This window comes from Diachasmimorpha longicaudata, chromosome 20, assembly GCF_034640455.1.
Source record: "Diachasmimorpha longicaudata isolate KC_UGA_2023 chromosome 20, iyDiaLong2, whole genome shotgun sequence".
Taxonomy (NCBI): domain Eukaryota; kingdom Metazoa; phylum Arthropoda; class Insecta; order Hymenoptera; family Braconidae; genus Diachasmimorpha; species Diachasmimorpha longicaudata.
This window is the reverse complement of record NC_087244.1, coordinates 149,521-162,216: the sequence shown is the minus strand read 5'-3', so window position 1 is coordinate 162,216 and position 12,696 is coordinate 149,521. Positions and strand designations below refer to the sequence as shown.

General features: G+C 45.6%; 1 protein-coding gene across 1 annotated transcript; it reads right to left on the bottom strand.

Moving 5' to 3' along the window:
* On the bottom strand, positions 1-12,696 carry LOC135171426 (uncharacterized). The gene is made up of 2 exons (XM_064137953.1): positions 12,535-12,696; positions 1-3,414 (listed from the first exon to the last, which is right to left on the bottom strand). Exons 1-2 carry the CDS (start codon positions 12,570-12,572, stop codon positions 1,218-1,220), a joined length of 2,235 nt encoding a protein of 744 aa, XP_063994023.1. The 5' UTR covers positions 12,573-12,696; the 3' UTR covers positions 1-1,217.

The window sequence follows — 12,696 nt, the reverse complement described above, 5'->3', positions numbered from 1 at the left end:
TAATAAAAGAATACTTAATTGAAGATAATATTAATATAATTTATATGAATTATTAATATTGTGACGTTTTTAGGTTTGGCTACCCCCTCTTTTGGTGCAATGGATAGCCAAACTGATTCTTCTTCAATTTTTCCCAGTGTACTCACTAAGGGGTTATATATATATTTCTGGATGCTACTAGCGGTTACTAGTAGCTGGTGTATATATATATATCCCCTCTTGGGACTGATGGTGATGGGACACTCCTGTGTCTTGTCCCCTTCTGCTGGGCCGTCGTGCCCCGTCCGGCTAGATCTCGGTGAGCCCTTCGGGTTCACTCTTCTAGGAGGGGTATCTTGGTGACGGGTTGGGAACAACACTTAATAATCTCACTCGCGGAATGTATTAAATATATATATGTATTTGATCTTAATGGTATACACTCCTTGCGCGAGTGGGTCGGTATCGCGTTATTAGGTGGTTATGAGTTGGACTTGGAGCGCGGTTACGAGCAGTGGAAGACCCTGTCTGGTCTGCTCCTGGAAGGTATCTGTCTCTCTGCGAGTCTCTAAATCTCCTCCAAGTCCAAATCGCTGATCTAAGCAGTTCCACGGCTTTTTGCACCAATATTGTCTTGTGTCATCATTGACGCAAGACTCATACAGTCACACAGTATACTGGACGTGCCAAAAGCCCTGAAACTGCTTTATTTGATCCCTGCTGTGGCGTCATTTGGGTGCTGACAATGGTCTAAACATCCGTTGGATTGTTCAGTCCCTTGTCCAAATGGCGTTGCAGGGAGCAAACCGATCCTCCAAACACTGGGGCAGCTGACCACAGCGTCTCCAAGACATCGTGGGACTGCTGACCCATGTCTGGGCATCGATTTTCAAAAACGACGCATTGGCGGAGGCCAATACGTCACACTCCCCTGATAAAACTATTGCTACCCTGGTTCACAATCAGGTGGCAATAGTACTAAACTAAAAGAAACGAATTTTAATATAGTCTGTGCCTTAAGGGCCTCGGCTTATGCCAAAAGGGCTATCAACTTCCCTGCCATAAGGGCCAAAATCCCTGCTATATGAGCAAATTTAAAACTATCCCTATCGACCGGACCCTTACAGTTTTCTTATTGCTAAAGTCCTTATCAAGAACAGTATTTAACTCCTTTCGGATAAGCGTAAGAATAAGTTAGCGAGGTCGTTGATAGGTGCTTTCGGGGTTGGTTCTGCTGGTTACCATCCTCCCAGGTCGTGTTGGAGGGGTGGTCTGGAGTAAGACGTCTCCCCGTTCCAGTATGGGCTGACGATCTGCCAGCCCTGGGCTCCTGTTCGTTCCGGCGGCCCGATGATCATCGGAAGGGCCTGATATTGTTGGGTGTGCGTGACTCGATTTTGGGGAATCAGCGCAAGCTGAGTGGTGAGGGGGGCGGCTGTCTCGACTGGGCGACTTGGTTCGACAGGCTCCAAGTGTTCGTCCAGCTCCACAATCTCCGTGATGGTGGCTGTAGGCCCCGGTCGTACTCCTCGAGCGAGCGTCTTCATCGGAAGATGTACTTCTTGGTTTGTTTTTCTCGTGCGTGATCGTCGTGGTGGCGCCTGCGGCGATGGGGTCCTGGTTCTCGGTTGGTGGGGCTCGTTCTCCCTGTTTCGAGTACCTGAACAAAACGTAACTCCCCCACATAGCGTCGCGACCTTCGACCATAGGGAGAATTTCCAACATGCCGCGGCAATCACCCCAAGAATTCCTAGCGAAATCCCCGCGTATCCTAACCCGTGTTCAACCCTCCTCAGTCTTCTGTTTGTATCCCCTTGTCTGGACAGCGCTCGGGCTTTATCGATAATGACTTGCAGCCCGAGACTGTCCCTTGTGACGCTGTCCTCGTCGTTCTGTCCAACCTGTACCGTTTGTAGTAGGCCTATATCGCCTAAGATTTCCGTCAAATTGTTCGGTCCGAGTCCGCGTATTGTCTTGTTTAGTAGGGTCGGTATGTCGAAGACGGCTCGGTCCACGAATTTTAGGTCGAACTTCGACGTCAGTTCTTGGAATGGGGTGAGGGTGACGGATCGCGATCGAATCTCGCAGTCCGGCGCTAGGGTGACTGTTCCGGTTCCCGTAATGATGATCGTGGCGGGTTCGCGTCTTGTGCATTTTACCCGTATTTCGTCTTCCGTGACGACGGAAAAAACCCATGTGTTGGAATTTCCTATTCGGGCCCAATATGTTCGGTCCATTGATTTTACCCGTACATCGCATATTTCGGAGCTCGAAAAACGGGGATTGGAGCTCATTTGTACCTCACAATCCTTGTTCCCATTGACCTCGTATAGGGGTCGTGCGGTCTTGCATATAAGGCCGATCATTCCCGTTTTACAGTGGTTGATCTCTTCACTGTCAAGCTTGAGATACGTATTGGCTTCCTCCGAAATAGCGGTGTAGGGATAACTTGGCGTTATAAAGGCCACTAGAGACGTTGAGGTATTGTTAATTTTTGTCGGCAATGTCAAGTGTCTATACACGATATATTTTGTTAGCTCAAGTATCGGTATCGTGATGACGAATACGACCTTTTCCTTATGAAAATAGGCCGTCAGATCCGCGAGTTTTAATAATTCGGTGATATATGGGATTTCTAGGGGGACCGGGAACTCCGCCCCCCGATTATGTTGAATTACTTCGTTAGCCGCGTCCAGGATATTTTCTGGCGACATAATTGACGGGTGCAATTGTCCTCTTTTCGCGAATAGGATGGCGTTAATCAGCATTTGGGTGTCGAGCTCATATTCGCTCAGTTCCGCATCGAAGGCTGATATAAGGCTCGCCATTTTCCCATTAATCCCTATAGTGTCGATACGTTCGAGGATGTTTCCGATGGCTACGTAGACTGTCGCGTTCAAGGTCTTAATTTCTTTAGTTAGACCTTGAATAGTTTGGTGGATTGATTCGAATTCGGATCGAATAATGTGCGTTTGATTCGCCAGAAGGGCTAGGGTTTCCCTAGTTGTGTTCTGTAGGGATTCTATGTATTGGTCGTAATAGTCCGCGTCATCTTCGTCCATTGTCCCGAAAAGAATCTTGCTTATTTTCCCGATAAATCCGAGGACCGCTCGTTTCGATCTCTCCGGTGTTTCTGCTAACAATTCTCTCATGTGTCGATGAGTACCGTCTAATATATCGAGCCGATTAATTACCTGGTCTAATTGGTCTTCAAAATTACAATTGCCTCGTAGTTGGGTACAGATCCCTTTCATTCCCAACCAGTGTCGTGTGAGGATTTGTTTTTTCTCTAGGAATTTTGTTATGTCGATATGTGTAATCATATTCCACACCGTGTGATAGATTCGCAGGTTCGCATATTTAGTGGTTAGGATTCCGTTTCCTCCCTCTAATCGTGTGATCTCCACGCCTGGAGTTTCCGGGCTCCCTGCGAGCCTGAAACATCCAATCATACGCGGCTATTTTGTTGGTTACGTTTCGTCCTTCACTCCCCTTCTTATTCCTGGCTGATTGTACTCTACAGTTCATCAGTCAGAAATAAGAATATTTTTCGGGCGAAATGTGAAAACATTAAAATATATTCCTGACAGAGGTAGAGATCATGCGGGATCCTCTATTCAATTTCCTGGTAACATATTTATATAGCATTTTACAACTAATGGAGCTGTGATCAGTTCGAAATAATTATTTCATTATCCCAAAAACTATAATTTATTATTCTCAATCCAATGAAGTAAGTATTTTTTTTTTTGATAAATTTTAATTTTTTAAAATTTTTAACAAGTTTAGGTGACCAAATTTTCAGGTGCAATAGTTACTAGAACTATTGATCCATTAAAAATATCCTGAGAGTGATAATTAATATTCTCAAAGCCCCTTTATTTAAAAAAAAATGAGTCTCAGATATCTCCGTAATCACCAAAGTGAATTAAAAAAAAATTTCTAACATCCCACGCATGTATTCACCCCATCTTTTTATTCCCTCTAATTTCTGGAATTATATTCACATATAATACCACAAGTGGTTCAAAATTATCGAATATTTCCCGATAGATTCGTTGCAAACAAATGAAGGAGTCAAGTTTTTCAGGCTAAAAAATCACGAGTGCGAAGCACGAGTGATTTTTCCTGAAAAACTTGACGACTTCATTTGTATGCAGGGAACCTAGAGGGAAATATTCTATAATTTTGAAGCTCGAGTGGTATTCAGGGGATTATTTTTCCTATCCAAATTTCGGCCAAGAGAATTGTGCCATGACATGAAAAGAGGTTTATGTGGTTAAGTGTCGTTTGTTTACCAAAATATTCAAAAAATTATCGCTGATATTCGAGGTAGGCTATACAAAATATCAACAAATGGTGCAATTCTATTGGCTGAAATTTGGGTGGGAAAAATAATCCAGTAAAATACGCAATATTTTTTTCCATGCATCAATATATAACCTTTACCCCAAAACCGTAAAATTTCTCTCAGCACCCGATAATCATCCGTATTATCATTTCTGGGCCCAATTCCATTCATCTTCTCGCTACCCTAATTCACAATTCTAAATAGATTAATGTTTACAAATTAGTGTAAATTTACAATGAACGAGGGTGTCCCTAGGGAATTTCGAAATTTAAATAATCGTCGTTGGTGCGCCAGCGAGATTGATTGGTCATTTTTCTCGGTATCAATATCGGTCGTCGCCCGACGTCTTTCTTGGTGCCCAAGAGTATGCTCTTCCGGTGGGGGGGGGGTGTCAGATTATCGGGTCGCAATTGCGGGGCGTATGTCACCAGTCGTTTGACATTTGACGAACAGTGAAGTTTTTGTGAATATTTTTGTGAGTGCGTGTATAAATATTTTTGTGAGGGTTTTTCTCTTTCGATTGGTGAAGGATGTCTCAGCACGGATTACTAAGCAAGGTGTCCCGATCACCAAATGGGGATGAGCCTATTTCCACCGGCGGTGCTTTTACCGGTAAGTCCCTTTTTTTTTATTATTAAATTGCATTATATATTTATAATTTTTGAGGGGTCCATTTATAATAAGACTGGCGAACAGGGGACTGCGGGGGGGGCGCTACGTCATTTACTTCTTTCCTTAAGCGGGAGCGTGGCGAGTAGGGGACCGCGGGAAGGAGGGGGACGGCCTACGTCACCCGCTTCTTCCTTCAAGTGGGAACGTCGCGAGTAGTGGACCGCGGGAAGGAGGGGGACGGCCTACGTCACCCGCTTCTTCCTTCAAGTGGGAGCGTCGTGAGTAGGGGACCGCGGGAAGGAGGGGGACGGCCTACGTCACCCGCTTCTTCCTTCAAGTGGGAGCGTCGTGAGTAGGGGACCGCGGGAAGGAGGGGGACGGCCTACGTCACCCGCTTCTTCCTCCTTCAGTGGTGCTTCTTGGGGAAGGCTTCATGTCTTTAATTTATTACTCACGATAATTTATTCCCCTTTTTTAATTTATGTTTTTGTTTTCTTAGGGATTCGCCCCGAATCGGGGTATGGATCGGGTCGACAGACGGCTCGTCGGTCCCGTCGATTCACGCCCGGGGACTGGATAAGTCGGTTATCCATTTGTCCTGATCTCGCCCAGGTGCCGGGCGTCCTCGAAGTTCCGGTCGTCGACGAGGATCCGGACGTCGTCGTGGATCCGGACGTCGTCTCCCAGAATCCCGACAGTCGTCGGTGATTCCGTCTGACTCAGGTGTTGCTCCATAGTTGGTAAGTTGATCCCCCTTTTTTTTATCATTACCCTCTATGCTGTGTGGCGTGTTTATAATCTCTTTTCTAGGATCGTCTTCGCGGTGTCTAAGGCTGAGGGAATCCTTTTTTTCTCCTGATGCGGCCATCGTACCCGGTTTTACCGCGTCCAGGATCTATATTTTTTCTTTAATTTTTTTTTAAAAATATTTTAATATATTTTTTTTTTATTTTCTGAAAATTTCATTGTTGTTTTTTTTCTTTTTCCATCCAGCTCGTCTCCAGTTCGGTTTCCGGAGTCAACTGCTGCCAAATTAGATGATGCCCCTTCTTCAATTTTGGTGAGTTATTATTTTATTTTATATCCCCTCTTTTTTTTTTTTTTTTTTTTTTCATATACCGGAAATTTTCGAAAAACGGGTAATATTTCGTCGTTTTGTTTTTTTTCTAATTTCGGTTATCGGGGCGGTTTTCGGTTTCCCTGAGACGCGCTTTCTTTAGTTTGTCGCGGTGTACAATTTTTGATCTTCTTTCCATTTGGATATTCACGTTGTTGTGATCTAAAATTTCCAGAATACGGTATGGTCCTTTCCAATCATCGTCCCTTTTTCCCGTTCTGGGCTCTTTTAAGAGCCAAACATATTCTCCTACTTGAAGCGATATTTCCCTTACTTTTCGGTCATAATATTTTTTTGATCTTTGTTTCGATTTTATGAGGTTTATCCGGGCTTGTTCGCGTACTCTTTTTAATCCTTCGGTTAATTCTTGGAATAATACGCGATAGGGTTTGCCTCCGATTCCCTCGATCGATCTTGCTGAGGGTACGCGTGGTTTTACTCCGAAAACTAGCTCGTGAGGGGTGAATCCCGTGCTTTCGTGTACGCTCGTATTATACGCAAACATCGCCATATCTATCCATTTATCCCAATCTCCGCTATCTCCGATTTGGGTTTTTAGAAATTCGGTTAGGACATGGTGACTGCGTTCAAGGGATCCGTTTGATTGGGGGTGGTACGCGGTAGTCAGACAGTGGCGAATTCTAAATAATTTACAAAATTCCGCGGTGATCTGACTTGTAAAATTTGTGCCTCTGTCCGACAAGAGGGCCTGTGGCGCGCCGAATGTACATATTAATCTGCGTGCGAGAGCCCGTGCTACGTCTTCCGCTCGTTCCGTTCTCAATGGCACGGCTAAGGCGTATTTCGTTAGACAATCCTGCATTGTCAATAGGTATGCATGTCCCCTGTGGCTCCTGCCGGAGGGCTCATAGATGTCCATAGACACCTTCTCGAACGCGTCGATTGGTGTATCAGTAATGATCATGGGGTGGCGGGCCTTCTCCCTCGTTAGTTTCTTGCGTTGGCAGGTTTGGCAGAGGTTCACGTATTCTCGGACCGTTTGGGACATGTTTTTCCAATAGTATTGGAGTTTCACTCCGTGTAGGGTTTTGGTGATACCTTTATGTCCTCCTATCGTTGATGTATGTTTTTCTTCAACGATGGAAATGCGATCTTCCGTAGTCGGTACTTCGAGTAATCTTGCGCATAATATTACTTGTATGTTGGTTCCGCGTAATTTTTCCTTCAGGGTCGTTCTGATTGTTCTTCGTGATCGTCCCGATAGGCAATCATAGTCGTGTGCCATTCTTATTATTTCTATATTTTCGGCTGTTATTAGTTCGAGAAATATTTCTAGGGTTCGTTCAATGTTATCCTCGAGGACCTCTGCCTCTGAGTCATCTTTAATGACCAGGCCAAATCCCCATTTGTCGGATTTCCTTATTTTAATTACCTCTCCCGTTTGACACCGTTGTGACGTCAGTTCTTCTGCCTGTATCCATTCCTTTTCGATTAATACCCTAAGGCATGCGTTATCCGGCTCTCCGGATGCTGGGAGAAAAAATGCGAAGTTTTGTTTTTCTTCCGTCACGTGCATTCGAGAGTGTCGGACATTCTCGTTGTCTTCTTCTTCAGACAGTTGATACTCTGGTGCCTCTTCGTTGTCGACAAAAGGGGGGTCTTCTCCCTCGCTGTTATCAGCGTCCGTCGGCGGCTCCCATGCATCGTAATTTGCGTCATCCAGTGGTTCTCTGTTTTGACTATTGTCGATCTCGTTTCGGTTGTCGAGTGTCGTCTCGTTTTCCTCGTCAGCTGTTGCGTTATCTTCTTGGTAGTTTTGTCGACCCATATCTTCATCTGACGTTGGTATTGGCTCTTGTGTGGGGTCGAATACACTTCCGGGTTCGCTTCCGGAGTTAGAGCTCTCTCTTTCTGTTTCCGGTTCTTCATTTGGCTGAGGGGGTTGCGTGTTTCTTTTTGGGCGTTTTGCAATATTTTCCTCTTCTGTAGATATTTCTTCAAGTGGGATTTTTCGCGGTCGTCCTCTTTTTCTTTTAACTGCTGGTAATTTCGAGGGTCGTTTTCGTATCCCTGATTTAACAAGAATTTTCCGTGGGCGTCCTCGCTTCCTTTTTGTCGGGCGGTTTTCTTGGGTTTCTATTGGTTGACCGGCGTCTTGGCTTCCGTGTGAAGTCGTTCTAGGACCCTTATTTGGTTCTTCGTTTACTGAGACGACTCGGCATTTTGACACGTGTGTATCGACATTCCCTGTTCTGACTTTAATTACGTCGGGCGAAAGGAGTGCGATAACTTCGTGTGGTCCCACCGTGTGATATGGTGAGAATTTCTTGTGCCATACCATATCACCGACCTTTATGTCGACGTAAGCTGAGACCGCTTCAATCCCGGTCTCGCTTGTGTTCCAGTCTGTCGGGGGGGTATTCACTGCCACAATGTTTTCCCCCCGAGCGATATCTGGTCTATCGCCGCGCATGACCAGTACTTTGTTATCTGACCATATTTCTTCGATCACACATGGTCCTATTCTTTGGCCACTTGGTCTGATAGTGTACCATATCGCGTCCCCCTCTACGTCCCAAATTTGCGCGTTCATTCCGGATATGACTGCGACGGTTTTCTCCTGAGTGACTTCTTCTGTCTCCTCAGGTATCGGGTTTCGTGATAGCGCGTCCGCGTTTAAATTTAACTTTCCCGGTTTATATTTGATTTCATAATCGTATTCTTCTAATTCATTTGCCCAACGACGTAATTGGGCCCCTGGGTCTTTTGTTGACCTCAGCCACACTAGTGGTTGGTGATCGGTTATCAGGGTGAATTTTCTTCCGTATAAATATGGTCGGAATTGCCTAATCGCGAATATTATCGCTAGGAGTTCCTTTTTTGTAGTTGTATAGTTTTTTTCTGGTTTTGTCATTACTCGCGAGGCATAGCTTATAGGCAGATCTTCGCCTATCTTGCCTTGGCTGAGGATTGGCCCGACCGCATAATCTGATGCGTCGGTCGTGACGATGAACGGTCGAGAAAAATCTGGGTGTCGTAGTATGGGGTATGACGTTATTTCTCGGGCTATTCCTGTGAATGCATTTTCTTGTTTTTCTCCCCATTCAAAGGGGACCTCTTCTTTTAAGAGTTCCGTTAGGGGGCGTGCTTTTGTCGCAAAATTCTCCATGAATTTCCGATAGTACCCCGCCAATCCGATAAATTGTCTAATTCCCTTCCTATCCTTAGGTTTTCGATATTTTAGGATGGGTTCTATTGTTTTGGGGTTAGGTTTTATTCCCTCGTGGCTGACGCAATGCCCCAAAAAGGCTACCTCTTCCCTTAAAAATTCACATTTAGAGGGCTGCAGGCTCATTTGTGCATCATGGAGTCTGTCCACGAACGATTTATATTTTTCTCTATGATCTTCTAAAGTTTTTCCATAGACGACTATATCATCCATGTAGACAAATAACCCTGCCCCCTGTAGTCCGGATAATACTACGTCCATTGACCTCTGGAAGGCTGGTGGACCGTTCGCAATGCCCATTGGTATTCGGGTATAATGATAGTGTCCTCCCGTGGTTGAGAAGGCTGTTTTGGGGCGACTCTCCGGGGCTAGAGGGATTTGGTGGAATCCGGATACCAAATCGAATGTTGAGAAGTATCTCATGCCCCCTAATTGGTCGAGTATATCCGTGATATTGGGTAGTGGGTATGCGTCCGCGACCATTTTTTCGTTTAGTCGACGAAAATCGACTACCATACGCCACCGTTTCTCTCCGTCGGGGCCTGGTTTTTTCGCAACCATCCACGCTGGCGAGTTATACGGTGAGTCAGAGGGTTCGATGATACCGGCTTTCAGCGTGGTATCTATTTCTTCTTTAGATTTGTCTCTGATGTGGAAGGGCAGGCGGAATTGTCGGACTACGACGGGTTCGTCGTCCTTTAGTTTAAATTGATATCCCGGTATTTTGGCTTCTTTTAGTTTTTCGTGATCAAGTTTATATACCCAAGGATTATATCTTATTAAATTTTCTGCCTCTTCCTGCTCTTCCTCATCCAGACCCTCCAGCCGGAGCATTTCCATTATTTTGTTGGTTCTCTCCGACCGGTTTTCCGAACTCTCTGATTCGCTGAATGCTTTAATTTCCGCTTCCGTTGCAATTGACTCTATTTCTTCTAAGTCGACAAATGGAATTTTAAATCGTTCTTCGGTTTCCCGGGTATTGTACGCGTATGAAAAAGCTACACCTTCCCTAGGTTTCACTATCGCATCCCCGAAGTACACCCCTGATTTGATGTCCCTTCGCGGGAGGTAACCGACTTCTGCGTCGAATTTACCTACTCTGACGTAGACTAATTTAATTGTCCTAGGCGGAAGGGAAATTGATTCCGTATTTAAAAATGTGTGTATCCCCTCCCCTATTGTAAGGGTGTCTTCCCCGTAGTCAATTTTGACTGCCCTGCTTTTCAGAAATGGCCTGCCCAGCATTCCATCTTCTGAAAGGGGAAAACTCGAATCGACGACATGGAATTTGTCTTCGATTCCTTCTACGTTCAGAGTTACGTACCCTATCGTTCTCGATTTCCCCGGTGTAACCCCTTTGATAATTATTATTTCTTCACGATTTATCCTTAATTCCGGACTGAGTTTGTCTGATCGTACTAGATTGACATCAGCTCCCGTGTCTACAAAAAATTTCCCCTCCCTTCCCTTCATTCGATCTACCTTTAGATGTACTTGGGTGGGAGGTATGTCCATTACGCGGAAATTTACATGGGCCGTTTTATATATTGTTTTTTTCTGCGCTTTTGACTCGCCCATGTCTTCGAGTCCTAGATCGCGCAGCTCTTCTGGACTCGTTTTTAGTTTAAATTTTGGCTGGTACTAGCGACCGCCTCTTGGTCGTTCTTTGTGTCTTCTCTTTTTTCTTCAGTCGCGATTTTATTCGTTGGACGTTGTTTTTTTATTAGGTGAGCGGGGGTTCTACAATCCCGTGCATAGTGCCCCGGTTTGGCACATCTGTAGCAAACGTTATCGTTGGTGTTAGGTTTCGTCACCCGTTTGTCTGACTGTTTCCCCCCTCGGTACTCGGGTTTGTTCTTTTCGTTTCGGACTACACGTTTCTGTCCGTCGGATTTTGTGGAGTTTGTGAACCTGATGTTCATTGCTCTCATATCAGCCTCAATCGCGTCATCATCGATTGATTCGATTCTTCGAATCTTCCCTTGCCCTTGAGACTGTTTTGGTTTTGCATGCAGCCTCCGTAGCTGTTCGAAATCCTCGGTTTCTTTTATTTTCGACTCGATCGTGACCGCGAGTCCGACGGCCTCGTCAAAAGATGCTGGAGTCAGGGGAAACATCATACTCTTGATGTCTCTTCTGAGTCCGGCGAGAAAGGCTTCCCTCATATTTAATTTAATACCGTGGATCGTGATCCCGTAATCTGCCGTCGGATCCGTGTCAAGTCGACTTTGTGCTTTTAATTGCAGAGCCCTGAATCGCGCTTCGTAATCTGTGACCGATTCTCCGTATTGTTGATACAGACGCGACATTTTTCCCAGAATTTGACGTAGGTTTTCCCTAGTTCCGAATGATAAGCGAAGCTTTGTGACAAGGTCATCGAGCGAGTTTATGCTTGTTAGCGCGCTTTCTACCGCCAATCTTGCTTTCGGACCGATTTTGGCAGGCACTGGTGCAGAAAATTTAGCTCATCTCCCGGCCTCAAAAGTCTTCGTGACATATTCAGGCTGGTGATGAATCTCTCTACATCATCCCCTACCTCATATTTCGGCAATGGTCTTATTGCATTCCTCACTCGTTGATCTTCTCCGTAGCCGTGATCTGCCCATGGATTGTATCCCAAGCCCAATCCGTGAGCTTGTGGTGCGTGACCTGAGAAAGCTCCCTGTCCTACATTCCCGTCTTCGAAGGTATTTTGAGGGACCGTATTCGGTCCTCCGAGACCGAAATTGGCCCTTCCAAATCTCGCACTCAATTCCGACATAGGGCTTCCGGGTACCCTTTCCGATCTACCGATTCCATTGCCCCTGTGAAATTGTTGTCCCAACTCTTGTCTCCCCATCGCGTAATTCATTCCTAGCATAGGGCTAAATGGTCCTAATCCCAAATCCGATCGATTATTTCTGTAGGGCGGACCCATCTGTCCCATTTCTGGTCTAATGTTCCCTGGTATTGGGGAACTGAACGCGAAAGGTTGGGGAATACCGACTGATGTTGGTGCGACCGTACTTGCTGTTATTCTCGACTGTAAGGTTGTGAATGTGGTTGTCGTGTTTGCTACGCATGATATTGCCGTCGGGTTACTTGTTGTCGTCTCGCGGTTGACCGGTTCCGTCGGTCCTCCCGTGGTGGTTTCGTTTGACGCGCCGTCCATGTCTATTGTATTTAATTCTGTGTGTGTTAAATATGGTCGCGAGTCTCGGTTCCGTCGGTCGCGTCGTTGGGTCCGACTGGCCAAAGATCGCGGTGTGCGAATAGGAGGAATTTTTAAGCTTGTTCAGTACTTACGCGAGTCCCATGACGATTGTCAGTAGTCCGATATTCATCCTGTTGTCCCGGATCTCGTTTGTTGTCTCTGCTAATGATGATTTTATTTTTCAGGTTTGGCGCTGAGTTGTCTCCGGTACCGCTGTTGGCGAGTTGTCCTGTCCCAAATTTCTCCTGCTGCTC

Coding starts and splice junctions, on each gene's coding strand:
- LOC135171426 (XM_064137953.1), bottom strand. CDS start 12,572: ATGAATATCGGACTACTGACAATCGTCATGGGACTCGC. Junction 3,415..12,534: donor ACAATCGTCATGGGACTCGC/GTAAGTACTGAA, acceptor TGGATGTTTCAG/GCTCGCAGGGAGCCCGGAAA.